General features: G+C 48.1%; 1 protein-coding gene across 1 annotated transcript; it reads left to right on the top strand.

The window, feature by feature from the left end:
* The first annotated feature begins 77 nt into the window (after nucleotides 1-77).
* med16 (mediator complex subunit 16) lies at nucleotides 78-21,261 on the top strand. Its single transcript, XM_071517771.1, has 14 exons — nucleotides 78-182; nucleotides 1,387-1,727; nucleotides 3,562-3,669; nucleotides 4,562-4,731; nucleotides 6,262-6,543; nucleotides 8,274-8,423; nucleotides 10,203-10,308; nucleotides 10,444-10,599; nucleotides 13,822-14,057; nucleotides 15,160-15,366; nucleotides 15,671-15,881; nucleotides 16,718-16,851; nucleotides 18,595-18,787; nucleotides 21,041-21,261. Exons 2-14 carry the CDS (start codon nucleotides 1,589-1,591, stop codon nucleotides 21,259-21,261), a joined length of 2,313 nt encoding a protein of 770 aa, XP_071373872.1. The 5' UTR covers nucleotides 78-182; nucleotides 1,387-1,588.
* The last annotated feature ends 140 nt before the right edge of the window (nucleotides 21,262-21,401 follow it).

Below are 21,401 nucleotides of genomic sequence, written 5' to 3'. Positions count from 1 at the left end.
TTAATACCTGCAGGCAAATGCAGAGGCAGCTATCTGATGCCTGGGGTCCTAGTTACATTGTTTAGCGCTGGATGAATGGTAAGAAGAGGCTTGTTTGCTACTCGGGCTAACACGTATACGTTATATAATGCCGTGCAGCTGAGTGAGGATGCGGAACTGCTTCAGTTTATATGAAGGCTTTTGTACGTAAACGTTTAGTTTACTTTGTCCAGAAAACAGACTTGACTGTATTTCGGTTGCGTCACTGAACGTGTCCGCCGGTCGTTAGCGTTAGCGTTAGCGTTAGCAGACTGCGCTAGCTGGTTTGTTGAGAGAGAAACTGAGCTAAACGTTAGATTGAATTAGCTTGAGTTAGCTTCGGTCTGCATGTTTTAACTCACTGTGGATCATGTTAACGACAGTTCAGACTTCGCTCCCCTGTGTTCTGCCTTGTGTGCAGACAGCTTCAGACCAAACTCCATTCAAAATCTGCCAGTTTAGTTCTGCAGTGCTTATCGGCACAGGTTCCCACCTGGTAGAACGCAACTTCAAACCTGAACTGGATTCTGACAATATTCTGGTAGATTCATAATAATCTGATCCACAAAGCAGCCCGATAAACAATAAAATACCAACTTGTATATGTAGCTGGCTCTGTTGCTAACCCGCTGCACCGTCCCGGTGTTTTGCCGAATTCTGCATCCCCACCTGACTTCTACGGAAACGTCCTGTTTAAAAACGATATAATCTTCTTTGTGGGTGTTCATCAATGATGAGAAAAATTATCTGACGTCTATAGTTTATGAACGTTTAGAGTCATCAATGTTTTATTAGAGATTTCCTTGAATTACCAATCAATCAGTCAATATTTCTGAGGGCGAACTCGGTGGTGTTTTTAAATGCGGAAAAATGCCAAACTCTGTTCACACTGTCGAGCCAAAATGGCACAAAAATATATGCTGATAAAACCATTTGGTTCGTAGAGAAATAAAGCTGCGAGGCGGGTCGATGATCCGGATAGAGAAGTGGATCCTGCTGCCTGGAAGGTCTGAAGTGTGCTGTGATGAGCCAGGTCACATTAAACTGACAGATTTCTTAATGGAGTTTGGCGTGAGGGCGGAACAGAGGAGTTTGAGGTGCAGGTAGACTGAGTTACTGCTGGAGTTCAGTCCTCTTCAGACTTTTTCTTACAAAGTGTTTCTGGTTTTGAAGGCAGAACCCTGTGGTTTTGAAATGTTGACTTGGACGTTTTTTTTTATTTCAAAATGGACATAAAGCATTTGAACTGAATGGTTATGTTAGGTGTGATGGCAAACAAAAACAAAAAAAATGAAATTTACAAATAATATTCAGTAAATTGTTTCATTTTGTCAGAGTTTTTAAATAAAATGTGCTTGTTGTCATCAGTTCAGACAGAAGAATTGTGTGTCATGATATCCAAAATCACCAAATCATCGCCGTATGATTCACTGAGAGACCAGAAACCAGAAGCTGAGTCATCTGTGTGAACGTCCCTCCTGTCCCGCGGGCGTCTGCTGCGACCGGACCGGAGCGTCCCGACCGGACCGGAGCGCCCCGACCGGATCGGAGCGTCCCGACCGGCTGAACCATGGAAGTCGCCTATGTGTGTGAGTGGGAGAAGCGTCCGAAGAGCACGCACTGCCCCTCCGTCCCGCTGGTGTGCGCCTGGTCCTGCAGGAACCTGGTGGCCTTCACCACCGACCTGAAGAACGAGGACGAGGACAAAGGTGCAGGAACTCAGGCTGTGATCAATATTCAATATCAAACGGCCTCATGCAGCAACATTCTCTTAAATTTCTCTTATATTTTCTGTTAAGAGAAAAAATCAGAGAAGTCGCTCGAGATGCATCAAACGTTCTTAACCGTCCAAATCTGCTCTGACCCAGCTGAGCTGAAGATGAATCTGAATCCCACTTGATCAGAAATTGGAGGCATGTGGCTGATTTGTTGTCATTAGCATAGGTAACGCCCCCTAAACACCATATAAGGGCAGGTGTGCCGTGTGCAGATGCTCTGGCACACGGCCAAGAGTTGGAGAGCTGCTCTTGGCATCTGAACCGGCTCACAGCCTTCATCCGCCTCATCAGATAGATCTGTGATGTGTAAGAACTCTTCTGTTCTCTGTAGGTCTGGACGGACGAAGCATCAGAGCAGCATGTCAGCTGATCAGAGGCTGAACACACACAGTATCATCCGAGGGTTTTGTAGTCTGAACTGGGATCAGTGGACCAGTAGTATTTCTTTAGCCCACGAATTTAATAATCCAATAATTATAATTACTCTAAAACATAATAATCTAAATTTGATTATACCATATTCATGCGTTTTTTTATGTTCCTCAAATGTAAAACTTATGTTTCCTTGTGTTGGACAAACAGTTTGTGGACTGAGAAAACAAAATGTTTTTTTCTCATCTTGGTCAGAGTCTCTCGACCAATCAGATCATTTTCTCTCAGCTAAGAGAAGAGCAGAAATATGAAAACAGTGTGGTGACTCCCAGAAATCAACAAACAAGAACGAATCGTGGATACGAACAAAAAGAAGAGAAAATTTGTTCGTATATCACTTCCTGCATGCGGCCCAATATTCAATATGTCAATATTCAATATATCAATATTCAATATGTCAATATTCAATATATCAATATTCAATATTTCAATATGTCAATATGTCAATATGTCAATATGTCAATATTCAATATATCAATATTCAATATATCAATATTCAATATGTCAATATTCAATATATCAATATTCAATATGTCAATATTCAATATATCAATATTCAATATGTCAATATTCAATATGTCAATATGTCAATATGTCAATATGTCAATATTCAATATATCAATATTCAATATATCAATATTCAATATGTCAATATTCAATATATCAATATTCAATATATCAATATTCAATATGTCAATATATCAATATTCAATATGTCAATATTCAATATGTCAATATGTCAATATGTCAATATTCAATATATCAATATTCAATATATCAATATTCAATATGTCAATATTCAATATATCAATATTCAATATATCAATATTCAATATGTCAATATTCAATATGTCAATATTCAATATGTCAATATTCAATATATCAATATTCAATATGTCAATATTCAATATGTCAATATTCAATATGTCAATATTCAATATGTCAATATTCAATATATCAATATTCAATATGTCAATATTCAATATATCAATATTCAATATATCAATATTCAATATATCAATATTCAATATGTCAATATTCAATATGTCAATATTCAATATGTCAATATTCAATATATCAATATTCAATATGTCAATATTCAATATGTCAATATTCAATATGTCAATATTCAATATGTCAATATTCAATATGTCAATATTCAATATGTCAATATTCAATATGTCACAATACAAAACGTGACACATATTGGACCTCTGGGTTCTTTTGTATTTTCTCCTGTTTCTCTGCTTGTGGAAGTTTTAGTTTGTTTGTTTGCCTGAGCAGCAGGTCAGCAGTCCTGACCTCTGACCTCTGACCTCTGACCCTGTTCCAGACGTCAGTCACATGATCCACATCATCGACACTGAACACCCGTGGGACGTTTACTCCATCAACTCTGGACACACTGAGGTCATTTCCTGTCTGGAGTGGGACCAATCAGGTGAGCTTCACAAGAACCTGATGTCATTCACTCCTCTCCGAACCGCTTCACACACACACACACACACACACACACACACACACACACACACACACTCTGCTTCACACACACACACACACACACACACACTCTGCTTCACACACACACACACACACACACTCACTCTGCTTCACACACACACACACACACTCTGCTTCACACACACACTCTGCTTCACACACACACACACACTCTGCTTCACACACACACACACACACACACACACACACACACACTCTGCTTCACACACACACACACACACACACACTCTGCTTCACACACACACACACACACACACACTCTGCTTCACACACACACACACACACACACACACACACACACACACACACACACACTCTGCTTCACACACACACTCTGCTTCACACACACACACACACACACACACACGCTGCTTCACACACACACACACACACACACACACTCTGCTTCACACACAGACACACACACACACACACTCTGCTTCACACACACACACACACACACACACACACACACACACACTCTGCTTCACACACACACACACACACACACACACACACTCTGCTTCACACACACACACACACACACACACACACACACACACACTCTGCTTCACACACAGACACAGACACTCTGCAGTCAGACTGAAGCAGGCTGACAGCAGAGACCTGACTGTTGACTGTCTGTCTCTCTGTGTGTGTGTGTGTGTGTGTGTCTCTGTGTGTGTGTGTGTGTGTGTGTCTCTGTGTGTGTGTGTGTGTGTGTGTCTCTGTGTGTGTGTGTGTGTGTGTGTCTCTCTCTCTCTGTGTGTGTGTGTGTGTCTCTGTGTGTGTGTGTGTGTGTGTGTGTGCAGGCTCCAGGCTGCTCTCTGCAGACGGGGCCGGTCAGATCCGGTGCTGGCTGATGTCGGAGCACCTGGTGAACAGCTGGGAGAGCGGGCTGACGAGCGCCGTGCCGGGCGAGCCGCTGGTCGCCCTGAGCTGGCTGCACAACGGGGTGAAGCTCGCCCTGCATGTGGAGATGGTGATATACTTCATGATGTATCGAATACGTTTACCGTATTTCCTCTAATATCGGCCCGGGCCTTTATTCCCTCAGCTCAGAGGGGACCGGGCCTTTATTTCTAATTCCCTCTGTTTGATAAGTATATTTGTTCATATTTTAGTACGAAGCCTCCTCGTTTTCTGATCTGCTTCTGTTGGGGTTCGTTAGGTAGCCGTTTCTTTGTTACTGCGACGCATTATGATAATTACGGTAATCGAGGCGGCGCGCTCCAGAGACTTCTGCCAGGAGTTTACCGGGATCCACTGTTGTTTTTAGCTGCGACCAGCAGCTCTACAGCTCGCTCTGTCAGTAGCTCTGTCTGTAGCTCTGTCTGTCGCTCTGTCAGTCGCTCTGTCTGTCGCTCTGTCAGTCGCTCTGTCTGTCGCTCTGTCAGTAGCTCTGTCAGTCGCTCTGTCAGTCGCTCTGTCTGTCGCTCTGTCAGTAGCTCTGTCAGTCGCTCTGTCAGTAGCTCTGTCAGTCGCTCTGTCAGTCGCTCTGTCTGTCGCTCTGTCAGTAGCTCTGTCTGTCGCTCTGTCAGTAGCTCTGTCAGTCGCTCTGTCAGTCGCTCTGTCTGTCGCTCTGTCAGTAGCTCTGTCAGTCGCTCTGTCAGTCGCTCTGTCTGTCGCTCTGTCAGTAGCTCTGTCAGTCGCTCTGTCAGTCGCTCTGTCTGTCGCTCTGTCAGTAGCTCTGTCTGTCGCTCTGTCAGTCGCTCTGTCTGTCGCTCTGTCAGTCGCTCTGTCAGTCGCTCTGTCAGTAGCTCTGTCTGTTGGTCTGTTGGTCGGTTGGTCAGTCAAAATATTTCCCCACCCTTTATCGGCCTGTAGCCGCACAGCACGCGGTCTCAGCTATGGCGAATTCACGCTTGTTTCCTTTGTTTTTTTCCCCGGTCTGTATCTGGCGTCGGCCTTTATCTGTGCGTGTCGACCTCAGCTCCGGCTTTTAACTGACTACCGGCCGCTATGAGAGGAAATACGGTATTATATTTGCATGTGGAGATGGTAATATATTGATAATACTGAGTACATTCAGTATATGTACAGCTGTATAAATAATACCTGCATGTGTTCTCAGTGTTAAATACCTGAACAGGTAACTGCAGTGATGCATTCTGGGTACAGATGTAAATATCCTACTTACAATTGAATTCATCTGCAGTTTTCCGTTGTGATTCTGAGCTGAGGCTTCAGAGCGTTACGAGACGTTCCGCTCATGTTCCTTTACTTCGGTTCTCCAGGAGAACTTCCTGTCAGACACAACAGAGAGAACCTGAACCGGCTGACATCACATCAGTCGTTTAAAACTCTGCTCTGCGATTGGTCCGCGGTTCCTGAGGCGGCCGTGAAGCGACAGATCGATTGTTTCCTGTGTGATCGGCTGTTGTTTTTTCTTTTTGTGAACAATTATTAGATTTTTGTTATCCACAGACACGGAGGAATAAAAGTAATGTGATGTTAAGAAATGAAAAGGAAGGAAAAGTGTAAACCGGAGGTTTCTGTTCCGCCTCCTCAGTCCGGCTCCACCAACTTCGGCGAGAAGTTTTCCCGGGTGAAGTTCTCTCCGTCTCTGACTCTGTTCGGCGGGAAGCCGATGGAGGGCTGGCTGGCGGTGACGGTGAGCGGCCTGGTCACCGTGTCTCTGCTGAAGCCGGGCGGCGCTCTGCTGACCGCCAGCGAGAGCCTGTGCCGCCTGCGGGGCCGCGTGGCGCTCGCCGACATCGCCTTCACCGGAGGAGGGAACATCGTGGTGGCGGCGACCGACGGCAGCAGCTCCTCCCCCGTCCAGTTCTACAAGGTCAGGACCCGTCCGGAGCGGGGCCGAAAGATTCCACCACATTTTATCAAAATCTCAATAGCTTTCCACACACAGGCAACAGTTCACCCAACAAAGTTCACACATAGTCACAGTTCCTCCTCACAAAACACAGCACTGAAAACATACTTAACATGAGAGAGAGAGAGAGAGAGAGAGAGAGAGATGGTCGAGCGAGCTAGAAAGTGAATGAAGAGAGGGAGCGGCAGTAGCGAGAAAGCCGGTGAATCAGAGAAATAAAACGTTATTTTCTGGTTGTTTCACAGCGGTTACATTGTAAAGTGCAGAGAGAGAGAGAGAGAGAGAGAGAGAGGGAGAGTGAGCCATATCAAAATACCGGTAGCCTACCTTAGAAAAAAGATTTAAAAAAAAAAAGATCAGTGGAGAAATGTCTTGCTGCTGCTTCTCCAGAGTTTTGTTCAGCAGATTTGAAACTGACAGCTTGAATTTCAGGTCGTACTTTTTTCTCTGTTGCCATGGCGATCAGCAAATGTGACTGAGGTTTGAATGAAAGTTAAAAAAAAAAAGAAACCGCTTCGCGGCGTCAATGGCAACCGGCTTACGGATTACATATAAAATTACATTTAAAAAAACGAATATCCGAATCCCAAAATTGAAAACCGAATACCTACCCAACGAACGAATATCCGAATAGTCGAATATTCAGGTCCAGCCCAAGTACTTTCCAGTCCAGGCGGGTTAAACCGACAGATTTCATTGTCAATTCTACGTTTCAGGGTTGACAGAGACATATGTTCAGAAAAAGTGGGTCGTCTTATATTCGAGGACGAGACAAACGTGTTCACAACATCAGACGTTCTTTTTGAATGGATAAAGTACCGCTGTAAAACCGACTCCTACACGGAGTGTTGCATTATGGGTTGTTTGTAGCCTTAATGTTGCTCGGCTAGCGAGTGTCTCACAGTCTGTCAGAGTTTCATTCGTCCAGTTTGACCTGCGGGAGTTTCTGAGGCTCGTGTGACGTGTTTTTCTGCCACGGAGGAAATAAACTCATGACGAGTGAAAACGAGTCCAAATTTTTATAAAATAATATTACAATTAAAATATTAAAATTGCTATCAAAATACCCTATAATTCAAGCTCGCCGGGCCACTCGGAGGTCGCTTCTGGGCCGGATGTGGCCCGCGGGCCGCCAGTTGGATAGGCCTGTTCTACAGACTTAAGAAAACATCTTTGTTTTCTTTGTTGTAGATTTGTTCTCAGATCTTAAAAACGTGTGAAACTACAGAAACAGTTAGAGTCTCTTAAGGTCTTTGAGTGTTCAATACATCAGATCACAGGAAACTTTATTGATGGAGAATTGGAGATATTGGCCGCCATATTATTTTTTATTTCTGGAGGGAAGCTGAAACTGATAAGCATGTGGGACAGGTATATAAGCATTATGCTTCTGCCTTTTCACTCACTACTTAATACATAGATTGTTGATTTTGTTGTCTAGACTGCTTAAACTTATTGTATATTAGATTGTATATTGTATATACTGTTTATACTTATTGTATTGTGTGTGATGACTGAATAAAATACTGCTGTGTGTGTGTGTGTGTGTGTGTGTGTGTGTGTGTGTGTGTGTGTGTGTGTGTGTGTGTGTGTGTGTGTGTGTGTGTGTGTGTGTGTGTGTGTGTGTGTGTGTGTGTGTGTGTGTGTGTGTGTGTGTGTGTGTGTGTGTGTGTGTGTGTGTGTGTGTGTAGGTGGTGGTCAGTGTGGTGAGTGAGAAGTGTCGTATCGACACAGAGCTTCTGCCCTCTCTGTTCCTGCGCTGCACCACCGACCCTCTGAGGAGAGACAAGTACCCCGCCGTGACCCACCTCAAGTTCCTGACCAGGGAGAACTCTGAACAGGTACCCAGTAGAACCAGAGAGAACTCTGAACAGGTACCCAGTAGAACCAGGAAGAACTCTGAGCAGGTACCCAGTAGAACCAGAGAGAACTCTGAGCAGGTACCCAGTAGAACCAGAGAGAACTCTGAGCAGGTACCCAGTAGAACCAGAGAGAACTCTGAGCAGGTACCCAGTAGAACCAGAGAGAACTCTGAGCAGGTACCCAGTAGAACCAGGAAGAACTCTGAGCAGGTACCCAGTAGAACCAGGGAGAACTCTGAGCAGGTACCCAGTAGAACCAGGGAGAACTCTGAACAGGTACCCAGTAGAACCAGGGGGAACTCTGAACAGGTACCCAGTAGAACCAGGAAGAACTCTGAGCAGGTACCCAGTAGAACCAGAGAGAACTCTGAGCAGGTACCCAGTAGAACCAGGAAGAACTCTGAGCAGGTACCCAGTAGAACCAGGGAGAACTCTGAGCAGGTACCCAGTAGAACCAGAGAGAACTCTGAGCAGGTACCCAGTAGAACCAGGAAGAACTCTGAGCAGGTACCCAGTAGAACCAGGGAGAACTCTGAGCAGGTACCCAGTAGAACCAGAGAGAACTCTGAACAGGTACCCAGTAGAACCAGAGAGAACTCTGAGCAGGTACCCAGTAGAACCAGGGAGAACTCTGAGCAGGTACCCAGTAGAACCAGGGAGAACTCTGAGCAGGTACCCAGTAGAACCAGAGAGAACTCTGAGCAGGTACCCAGTAGAACCAGGAAGAACTCTGAGCAGGTACCCAGTAGAACCAGGGAGAACTCTGAGCAGGTACCCAGTAGAACCAGAGAGAACTCTGAGCAGGTACCCAGTAGAACCAGGGAGAACTCTGAACAGGTACCCAGTAGAACCAGGGGGAACTCTGAACAGGTACCCAGTAGAACCAGGAAGAACTCTGAGCAGGTACCCAGTAGAACCAGAGAGAACTCTGAGCAGGTACCCAGTAGAACCAGGAAGAACTCTGAGCAGGTACCCAGTAGAACCAGGGAGAACTCTGAGCAGGTACCCAGTAGAACCAGAGAGAACTCTGAGCAGGTACCCAGTAGAACCAGGAAGAACTCTGAGCAGGTACCCAGTAGAACCAGGGAGAACTCTGAGCAGGTACCCAGTAGAACCAGAGAGAACTCTGAACAGGTACCCAGTAGAACCAGGGAGAACTCTGAGCAGGTACCCAGTAGAACCAGGGAGAACTCTGAACAGGTACCCAGTAGAACCAGGGAGAACTCTGAGCAGGTACCTAGTAGAACCAGAGAGAACTCTGAACAGGTACCTAGTAGAACCAGGGAGAACTCTGAGCAGGTACCTAGTAGAACCAGAGAGAACTCTGAACAGGTACCCAGTAGAACCAGGGAGAACTCTGAGCAGGTACCCAGTAGAACCAGGGAGAACTCTGAACAGGTACCCAGTAGAACCAGGGAGAACTCTGAACAGGTACCTAGTAGAACCAGGGAGAACTCTGAGCAGGTACCCAGTAGAACCAGGGAGAACTCTGAGCAGGTACCTAGTAGAACCAGGGAGAACTCTGAACAGGTACCCAGTAGAACCAGAGAGAACTCTGAACAGGTACCTAGTAGAACCAGGGAGAACTCTGAACAGGTACCCAGTAGAACCAGTTTAGTTTGATTGGAACCTGCTGCCTGCTGAGAAATCAAAACTATCAAATGAGATCAGCTGCTAATGTGTGTGTGTGTGTGTGTGTGTGTGTGTGTGTGTGTGTGTGTGTGTGTGTGTGTGTGTGTGTGTGTGTGTGTGTGTCAGGTCCTGCTGTGTGCGTCCAATCAGAGCGGCAGCATCGTAGAGTGCTGGTCTCTGAGGAAGGAGGGACTTCCTGTCAACAACATCTTCCAGCATCGCTCGCCAGTCGGTAAGAACCGGACCGGAGATCGGGTCCCTGTAACCTGCCCGTCTTCTCTCTGTTTGACTGTGAGGAGTTTTCTGATTCTAGTATTTGGTGCGTGACCCCCTCTGACCTCTGACCTCTGACCTCTGACCCCCCCAGTGGGCGAGAAGCAGCCGACCATCCTGAAGTGGAGGATCCTGTCGGCCACCAACGACCTGGAGCGCGTATCGGCGGTGGCTCTGCCCAAACTGCCGATCTCCATCTCCAACACCGACCTGAAGGTGGCGTCCGACACCAAGTTCTGCCCCGGCCTGGGTGAGCAGCCGGGCCCCGCCCACGACCCCGGGCCCCGCCCACGACCCCGGGCCACGCCCACGACCCCGGGCCACGCCCACGACCCCGGGCCCCGCCCACGACCCCGGGCCCCGCCCACGACCCCGGGCCCCGCCCACTTCCCGTTTCCCTGAACACAGTCGCTTCCTGAAACCTCAGCTCTGTCTCCTCTGTAGGAACGTCTGAGCCCCTCTGTCTCTCCTCAGTTCTGGTTCTGGTTCTGATTCTGGTTCTTCTCCCAGCTCTTCTCTGTCACTCCCACCCCTTTTCCACCAAATTAGCTCTGGTTCTTGAACCGGTTCCGTTCAGGATTCTTGGAACCTTGACCCACGTTTCCACCAGTTTTGAGCAGAACCATTATAATGAAGGATCTTCATCAGCAGGGCGTGGCACAACGCACACAGGAAGTAAACAGTAGTGGCAAAATGGCGGATCGTATTGATTACCTGCCAGCTTTTGTTCTGTTATTACACCTGTAGGATATGACACGCCCACTGATGTCATCATGGTTCACACATGGTTCACAACCTGCTGTCTTTTGGTTCCAGCTGGGAACCAGTAACCTGACTTCCCAGACGGTTTGTTACTCAGAACCATCTGGGAAGTCGTCCTTGGAAACTGTTTGGAAAAGGTCAGGCACTTCAAAAAATACTTGGCAGGTGATTGGATGAACCATCTGTCTATCACCGTCTATCACGGGCTAACTTCAACCAATCAGATCAACGAACCATATGACATAGTTGGACATCGCAGAAGAGGAAAGACAACAACAAACTATATGTATAATAATAACATGTAGTTAGCGTGTTGGTAGACGGTTCTTGTCTTTGTAAGGAAAGTTTGTGCATAAAGTTCAGTCTGACTGACAGTTCAGACTCACTGATGCTACAGCAGCATGTCAGCAGCTTCTTTAGGAGCTTCTCACTGTTGTTGTGAACGAACAGTCGCTTCTGGCTGTCGTCACACTAAGCCCCGCCCCCAGCTGCCCTCACACCTAAGCCCCGCCCCCAGCTGCCCTCACACCTAAGCCCCGCCCCCAGCCGATCGGTCCGCACCGCTGCGGTTCGGACCGATCGCAGAACTTGAAGCCCGGCAAGATGGATTCTCGCATGATCGAGATCTCGTGAATCCAGCTGCCTCGCGAGGTAAGGGAACCCACTTTTCGGGTTCCGAACCAATTTATTTTTGGTCAAAATGCTCCGAACGCTTCGACATTAGGTGCGCGAACCGGAACGGAACCCGTTCCATGTTGGTGGAAAGGGGGTAACAGAGGACCTGACCTTTCACCTTTGACCTCCTTTACTAATGTTTGTAACCTTTGACCTTGTTACTACTAGTGGTCTGTAGTGTTGGTGATCCAGGAGCCGGATGAGAGACGAAAGAGTGAAACTCCTCCGGTCTGAGCCGGTGATGTGAGGACCGGTCGGTCTGAGACAGAAAGAATTAAAAATGGATCAAAACATAAAGAAAGGCAGCAGAGGGAGCCAGAGAGTCAGATCCAGCTTCATCTGACAGAGTTCAGACTGACAGAGAAGAAAAGACCAAAAACCTGAAAGAACAGAAACACAAAACAGATCAGCAGGGACTTTAAATCTGTTCAGTCAGCAGACTTTCCTTCAGCAGGTTAAAACACTGCTTCCTCTCCTCTGCTCTTCTTCTCCTCCTCTCCTCCTTTCTTCCTCTCTTCCTCTCCTCCTCTCTTCCTCTCCTCCTCTCTTCCTCTCCTCCTCTCTTCCTCTCCTCCTCTCTTCCTTTCTTCCTCTCCTCCTCTCTTCCTCTCCTCCTCTTTTCCTCTCCTCTGCTCCTCCTCTCCTCCTCTCTTCCTCTCCTCCTCTCTTCCTCTCCTCCTCTCTTCCTCTCCTCCTCTTTTCCTCTCCTCCTCTCTTCCTTTCTTCCTCTCCTCCTCTCTTCCTCTCCTCCTCTTTTCCTCTCCTCCTCTCTTCCTTTCTTCCTCTCCTCCTCTCTTCCTCTCCTCCTCTTTTCCTCTCCTCTGCTCTTCCTCTCCTCTGCTCTTCCTCTCCTCCTCTGCTCCTCTCCTCCTCTCTTCCTTTCTTCCTCTCCTCCTCTCTTCCTCTCCTCCTCTTTTCCTCTCCTCCTCTCTTCCTCTCCTCCTCTCCTCCTCTCTTCCTCTCTTCCTCTCCTCCTCTCTTCCTCTCCTCCTCTTTTCCTCTCCTCCGCTTTTCCTCTTTTCTCTTCCTCTCCTCCTCTCTTCCTTTCCTCCGCTCTTCCTCTCCTCCTCTTTTCCTCTCCTCCGCTCTTCCTCTTTTCCTCTTTTCTTCTCTTCCTCTCCTCTCTTCCTCTCCTCCTCTCTTCCTCTCCTCCTCTTTTCCTCTCCTCCGCTCTTCCTCTCTTCCTCTCCTCCTCTCTTCCTCTCCTCCTCTTTTCCTCTCCTCCGCTCTTCCTCTTTTCCTCTCTTCCTCTCCTCCTCTCTTCCTCTCCTCCTCTCTTCCTCTCCTCTCTTCTTCTCTTCCTCTCTTCCTCTCCTCCTCTCTTCTTCTCTTCCTCTCCTCCTCTCTTCCTCTCCCCCTCTCTTCTTCTCCTCTCTTCTTCTCTTCCTCTCCTCCTCTCTTCCTCTCCTCCTCTCTTCTTCTCCTCCTCTCCTCCTCTCTTCCTCTCCCCCTCTCTTCTTCTCCTCCTCTCTTCTTCTCTTCCTCTCCTCCTCTCTTCCTCTCCTCCTCTCTTCTTCTCTTCCTCTCCTCCTCTCTTCCTCTCCTCTGCTCTTCTTCTCCTCCTCTCTTCTTCTCTTCCTCTCCTCCTCTCTTCCTCCTGATGAAACGTCCTGCAGCAGCTGATCATGGAATAAAACGACAAAATGTGATCAAATATCAAAGGAAGGAGTCAAAAAATAATTAGAATAAAACCTGATATTGCAGTAATATTTTTCCTGAACAGCAATATGTAATTTTTTAATTTATTAAAATATCAGCCTGAGGAAGTTATTACATTATCTGACAATTTATTCCATGCAGAGGTTTTATTTTATTTTCAACCCATTTCAACATTTTATTAGATTATGAACAGTTTTTACATCATCCAGCAGTTATGACATCATCAGTGGTCAGATGACACTGATGATGCTCTTTATTCATTATTCACTCACTTCTCTTGTTTTCATGTGATCTCTCTTTTCTCTTCTCACCTGCTGCTTCAGTTCTGTGTGAACTTTCTCTCCAGATGAACTTTATGTGGATCCTGTGTGTTCAGGTCTGGCGCTGGCCTTCCATGACGGAAGCATCCAGATCCTTCACCGCCTCTCCCTGCACACCATGGGCGTGTTCTACGGCTCCTCCTCTTCCTCCTCCTCCTCCTCCTCCGGCCAGCGGCCCGGCGACGAGTCGGCCATCAAGCGGCAGCGGACCGGCGGCCCGGCTCTCCACTTCAAAGCTCTGCAGTTCTCCTGGACGTCGCTCGCTCTGGCCGGAGTGGACAACCAGGGCAAGGTGAGGAGCACCGCACCACCGATCCACCGGGTCCTCTCCGTTCTCTCGGTCCTCTCCGTTCTCTCGGTTCTCTCGGTTCTCTCGGTTTCTCTCCGTTCTCTCCGTTCTCTCCGTTCTCTCCGTTCTCTCCGTTCTCTCGGTTCTCTCGGTTCTCTCGGTTCTCTCGGTCCTCTCGGTTCTCTCCGTTCTCTCCGTTCTCTCGGGTTCTCTCCGTTCTCTCCGTTCTCTCCGTTCTCTCCGTTCTCTCCGTTCCTCTCCGTTCTCTCCGTTCTCTCCGTTCTCTCGGTTCTCTCGGTTCTCTCGGTTCTCTCGGTTTCTCTCCGTTCTCTCCGTTCTCTCCGTTCTCTCTGTTCTCTCCGTTCCTCTCCGTTCTCTCCGTTCTCTCCGTTCTCTCCGTTCTCTCGGTTCTCTCGGTTCTCTCGGTCCTCTCGGTTCTCTCCGTTCTCTCGGTTCTCTCGGTTCTCTCCGTTCTCTCGGGTTCTCTCCGTTCTCTCCGTTCTCTCCGTTCTCTCGGGTTCTCTCCGTTCTCTCCGTTCTCTCCGTTCTCTCTGTTCTCTCCGTTCCTCTCCGTTCTCTCCGTTCTCTCCGTTCTCTCGGTTCTCTCGGTTCTCTCGGTCCTCTCGGTTCTCTCCGTTCTCTCGGGTTCTCTCCGTTCTCTCCGTTCTCTCCGTTCTCTCGGTTCTCTCGGGTTCTCTCCGTTCTCTCCGTTCTCTCCGTTCCTCTCCGTTCTCTCCGTTCTCTCCGTTCTCTCCGTTCTCTCGGGTTCTCTCCGTTCTCTCCGTTCTCTCCGTTCTCTCCGTTTCTCTCCGTTCTCTCCGTTCTCTCGGTTCTCTCGGTTCCTCTCCGTTCTCTCCGTTCTCTCCGTTCTCTCCGTTCTCTCCGTTCTCTCGGTTCTCTCGGGTTCTCTCCGTTCTCTCCGTTCTCTCCGTTCTCTCCGTTCCTCTCCGTTCTCTCCGTTCTCTCCGTTCTCTCCGTTCCTCTCCGTTCTCTCCGTTCTCTCCGTTCTCTCGGGTTCTCTCCGTTCTCTCCGTTCCTCTCCGTTCTCTCCGTTCTCTCGGTCTTCGGTTCCCGCTCAGACTGAAGCTGTCGTTTCTCTCCACAGCTGCACATGCTGCGGATGTCGCCCTCTATGGGTCAGATGCTGGACATGAACACCACGCTGCGCCACCTGCTGTTCCTGCTGGAGTACTGCATGGTGACGGGCTACGACTGGTGGGACGTCCTGCTGCACGTCCAGCCCACCATGGTCCACAACCTGGTGGAGAAGCTGCACGAGGAGTACATGAGGCAGAACCAGGCCCTGCAGCAGGTAGGGAGGCGTGATGGGAGAGGAGGGTTAGAGAAGATCAAAGGAAACCGAACGATGAAAGAAAGAAAGAAAGAAAGAAAGAAAGAACATCACTGAGAGCAAAGGCTGTGTGTATTTAACTCGAGAGAAATACTTTACTGTCTTTGTTTTCCATAGAAAATAAGGTGAGCTCTATTCTGACTGAGAGCTTCACATGTTTTTAGAAGATAAAAATACTTCAGCTGACACGGGAGTTTAGCGTCTCGCTCGTCCCTGTAGCTCAAACGGAGGACCGGAGTGAAGCCGCTGTGCCGCTGTGTTGCAGGTCCTGTCGACGCGGATCGTGGCGGTGAAGGCTTCTCTGTGTAAACTGTCCTCAGCCACGGCGGCCCGAGCCTGTGACTTCCACGCCAAGCTGCTGCTCATCGCCATCAGCTCCACCCTGAAGTCCCTGCTGCGCCCACATGTCCTCAACACCCCCGACAAGAGTCCAGGAGACAGACTGACCGAGATCTGCTCCAAGAACACTGACACAGGTGAGACACTGACACAGGTGAGACACTGACACAGGTGAGACACTGACACAGGTGAGACACTGACACAGGTGAGACACTGACACACAGGTGAGACACTGACACAGGTGAGACACTGACACAGGTGAGACACTGACACAGGTGAGACACTGACACAGGTGAGACACTGACACACAGGTGAGACACTGACACAGGTGAGACACTGACACAGGTGAGACACTGACACAGGTGAGACACTGACACACAGGTGAGACACTGACACAGGTGAGACACTGACACACAGGTGAGACACTGACACAGGTGAGACACTGACACAGGTGAGGCACTGACACAGGTGAGACACTGACACAGGTGAGACACTGACACACAGGTGAGACACTGACACACAGGTGAGACACTGACACAGGTGAGACACTGACACAGGTGAGACACTGACACACAGGTGAGACACTGACACAGGTGAGACACTGACACAGGTGAGACACTGACACAGGTGAGACACTGACACACAGGTGAGACACTGACACAGGTGAGACACTGACACACAGGTGAGACACTGACACAGGTGAGACACTGACACAGGTGAGGCACTGACACAGGTGAGGCACTGACACACAGGTGAGACACTGACACAGGTGAGACACTGACACACAGGTGAGACACTGACACACAGGTGAGACACTGACACACAGGTGAGACACTGACACACAGGTGAGACACTGACACACAGGTGAGACACTGACACACAGGTGAGGCACTGACACACAGGTAAACTACTGACACAGGTGTTCCTGTAGATATTGATCAGTCATTCAGATGTGTCCTCTGTGTTGCCGTAGATATTGATAAGGTGATGATCAATCTGAAGACGGAGGAGTTTGTGTTGGACGGCCCCCCCCTCCAGTCTCTGCAGCAGCTCATCCAATGGGTGGGAGACTTTGTCCTCTACCTGCTGGCCAACCTGCCCAATCAGGTGAGTCCTCTAACGAGAACCGGCTAACGAGAACTCGGCTAGAACCAGCTAATTAGAACCACTCACCTAGAGTGCAGCTTGAGACAACCAGCAAATGTAAACTATCTAGAACCAGCAAACCAGAACCATCTGGAATCAGTTAACGAGAACCCAGCTGATAAAAACTAGTGAGAACCACCGAACAACAACGCAGCTAACAAGAACCACTTAGAACCAGCTAAAAAAAAAAAGGTTTGTATGTTTTGGTGATAATTGAGATCAGATCAGATACAGACTTTTCCACAGCTTCTGGTTTGGTGGACTGACAACTGAGCAGATAACTGTAGGAATACAGTTCAACCTCTAACTGGTCCCAAGACTTTGCCTGGGTCCAGACCTTTGACTCCGCCCACTCCACCAGCTGACTGATCCTGGTCTGGCATCGTGACACGAGACAGAGGTTTCTCTGTTGAAAAACGATCGGTCCGATGAGCGCCGGGGGGGAATAACGATTAGCCAATCAGAGCCACGGGGGCGGGACTAACGATTAGCCAATCAGAGCCAGGGGGCGGGACTAAGCTGTGCTCTGGAACCAAGGAGGAGTAACAACAACAACGGAGACGCTGTAGACAAGATGGACGCTGCTGTCCAGCTGTTCTGAATCCATTAGAAGTCGTCCTACTTTGTTTGTTCTTGGCTCCGTGTCAAAGACGCTCTATACTTCCTGAACCGTCTCTGGTGTCGTCATGGTTACGCATCGGCGTCGACTTAAAATGGCGTTAGATTCAGGCGGATACGTCGGCCTCTGATTGGTTAGGGGAAACCGAATCCCCCCCCCCCCACAGAAATCTGTTAGAGTGGAGACAATGAAGACTGAAGATGGAGCCGGAGTGGAACCAGCTGATTTCTGTCAGGCAACCCAAGACTCTGTGTGTGTGTGTGTGTGTGTGTGTGTGTGTGTGTGTGTGTGTGTGTGTGTGTGTGTGTGTGTGTACACGGCCTGGACGTCCTTCACAGCTGTCTCACAGACAAAGTCCTGGATGTCTCAACATTTCTTACAGCTCAATGACAGTAAAGCAGAGATCGTAGTTTTCGGTCCTCCTGATAGACTCGGCCTCCTCTGCAGTAACACTGTCCTGTTCCTTTGGTCTGAGAAACATATTCAAAATCAAACCATTCTTATCCTCTACTGATCTAGAGGAGGTCCTCCTGCCTCAGGTTGAACTCCCTCTCAGCCTCCAGCTCTTCAGAGTGCAGCTGGCAGGGTTTGAACAGCAGAGATCACATGACTCCTGTCCCTGCTTCCCTCCACTGGCTCCCTGGCATTTTTAGAATTGATTTCAAGATTCTTCTGATCACTTTTGAAGCTCGTCCGGCCCGGCGCCTCCCTACGTCTCAGATCTGTTCACAGCCTGAGACCTTCAGGCAGAGCTCTGCTGGCCGGTCCTCAGTCCAGACTGAAATCTAAAGGTGTCCAGGGGCCAATAGAGCTCCTACACTGTGGAACAGCCTGCCAGAGGAAATTAGGCTAGCGAATCTGTCTTCTTTCAAATCACCTGTACAGACTGGTCCATGTAACTGTTTTATCCTGTTTTTAAACCTTGTGTGTTTGCCCTGTACTTTCCATTACTGTCTGTCCCACTGTCCCTCTTTCTTTTTCTCTTGTTTCTCTTGTTTTCTGTAAAGCAATTTGTAAACTCTGTTTTTAGGAAGGTGTTATACAGATAAAGTTTGTTATTTATTATTTCTTTCTATTTCCCGCAGGGCTCGATGGTGCGTCCGGGGTTCGGCTTCCTGCGGGACGGCTCGTCTCTCGGCATGCTGCGGGAGATGCTGGTGATGATCAGGATCTGGGGGCTGCTGAAGCCCGGCTGCCTGCCCACCTTCACCGCCACCTCCGACAGCCAGGACAGCATGTCCCTGCTGTTCAGGCTGCTCACCAAGCTCTGGCTCTGCTGTAAGACACGGTCCGATCCGGCCTGTAGTAACCGTAGAGCTGATCCTAAACCGCATCGGGCGTCTCTGGAAGACCTTCGTAGGGGAAAAATAAGCTTCACCCTTGTGGGTCAAATTGAATGAGCAAAGGTTCAAGAGTCTTCTGTGGTTCTTTATTCAGACCTGCATGGTTCAGCTCAGAGTTCCAGACGGGGAACAGAGAAGTGACAAAGAAAGGAGTGGAGACGGTCCACTGATACAGACCTGTAAACAACAACATAAATAATAATAATAATAATACATTACATTTATATGGCGCTTTTCTCAGTGCTCAAAGACGCTTTACAAACACAGGATTAAACAATTTTAATAGAGATATATATAAAAGATAAAAATAGATGAGAAAAAGAAATATATATAAAAAAAAGTGTGAGTCGTGAGACGAGAGGGAGGAGAGGGGGAGAGGGGAGGAGGAGAAGAGTAGAGGTCAAAAGCAAGAGTGAATAGGTGGGAAGGCCCTGTCGCCCCAGGTCCAGAGCTTTGCCCTGATGGTTTGGAGCAGGTTAGACCTGAGGGGACGGGTGGGGGTGTGGGGGTGGAGCAGGTCAGAGAGGGGGGGGGGGGGGGCAGGTTGTTGATGGCTTTGAAGGTGGTGAGTAATATTTTGAAGTGAATCCTGTATTTGATCGGGAGCCAGTGGAGGTCATGGAGGACAGGGTGATGTGAGGCGGGTGGAGCTGAGCGAGCGGGAGCAGAGGTTTGATGAACCAGATGAGATGAGATGACATGAGATGAGATGAGATGGGATGAGATGAGATGAGATGAGATGAGATGAGATGAGATGGGATGAGATGAGATGAGATGGGATGGGATGGGATGAGATGAGATGAGATGAGATGAGATGGGATGAGATGAGATGGGATGAGATGGGATGGGATGAGATGAGATGAGATGAGATGGGATGAGATGAGATGAGATGAGATGGGATGGGATGAGATGAGATGAGATGAGATGAGATGGGATGGGATGAGATGAGATGGGATGAGATGAGATGAGATGGGATGGGATGAGATGAGATGAGATGAGATGGGATGGGATGGGATGGGATGAGATGAGATGGGATGGGATGAGATGAGATGAGATGAGATGAGATGGGATGAGATGGGATGAGATGAGATGAGATGAGATGAGATGAGATGGGATGAGATGAGATGAGATGAGATGAGATGAGATGAGATGAGATGCTGTTGCAGTATTGCAGCCTGGATGTTATGAAAGCAGGTCTCAGTGTTTCAGCAGCAGAGAAGGACAGAGAGGGACGGAGACGGCGATGTTCCTTAGGTGGACAAAAGCTGTTTCTGTGATCTGGTTTACAGATTTACTCTGCATGAAGACAAACCCACAGTTCACATTTCTTGACTCAAAGCCAAAAACCTAACATGAGACACACAGAAACACACGTATGAACAGCATGAACTATCATTCACCTATAAGAACACTCAAAATCATTTCATAACCATATATAGCACACGTGCACGCTCACATGCACTGATGACCTCACCATGGTATGTAGAGAAAAAAAGACTCTACTCTGAGAACAAAGAACAAAAGAACACAGTGTGTTATTCATATAAAAAAACACAGTTTTCCTTTTTGTTTCTTAAACCTTCACCTGACCTGAAGCTAATGACATTCTGATCTGATTCCACACAAGAACGCATCATTATTATCATCCTGTTCCTGTTCCTGTTCCTGTTTCTGTTCCTGTTCCTGTTCCTGTTTCTGTTTCTGTTTCTGTTCCTGTTCCTGTTCCTGTTCCTGTTTCTGTTTCTGTTTCTGTTCCTGTTCCTGTTCCTGTTTCTGTGCTTTGCTGTACTGAAAAAACAGAATTTTCCATTCTGGCTTTTTAGTTCATTAGATCACACTTCATATGAAATAATAGGCTGTGAATGGATCACAGCATGCACAGAACAGGCAACAATCAGACCCTTAAATACACTGTAGGAAGTGTTGCTATGAAACAGTAACAACCTGACCAATACTGACCAATACTGATCAATACTGATCAATACTGATCAGCTCTTGAAAGACTCTTTGGTACTTTTGTAGCTTCATTCATGTTCAGGAGGTTTATTCACACCAAACTCTCAGTGTGTTTTTCAGAAGTTTGCCTGCAGTTACACTGTAAACAAACTGAATGAATAAACGCTAATATATAATAATAATAATGATGTATATATAATATATAATGAGTAAGCGTGTGTTTGTGCGTCAGCGCGGGACGACGGGCCGCCCCAGGAGCCGGACGAGAGCCTGATAGACGAGTGCTGCCTGCTGCCCAGCCAGCTGCTGGTGCCCGGGATGGACTGGCTGCCCGTGAACGACGGCGTGATCGTGAAGCTGCAGGGGAAACATCCGCTCAGGCTGCAGTTCGGGAAAGCGTCCTCGCTGCCCGGCCTCGGCCCCCCCGCCCAGCTGGAGGTCTTCACCAGGTAACGCCGAGGTCCTCCGTTTGAGCCGTCGTCACGGTAACGGGATACGGGAAGAAAACCGGAATATAGATAAGAAAAGAGCATGAAGGAATAGGGCTAGTAAACACAACAACATAATGTATAAATATATGAATCAAAAGTATA

The sequence above is a fragment of the Centroberyx affinis genome, unplaced genomic scaffold, assembly GCF_046629955.1.
Source record: "Centroberyx affinis isolate AG114_WGS23_722 - 3 ecotype Tasmania unplaced genomic scaffold, CSIRO-AGI_Caff_v1 ptg000520l_1, whole genome shotgun sequence".
NCBI lineage: Eukaryota > Metazoa > Chordata > Actinopteri > Beryciformes > Berycidae > Centroberyx > Centroberyx affinis.
Note: the sequence above shows the minus strand (reverse complement) of the source record. Positions and strands in the feature narration are given on the sequence as shown.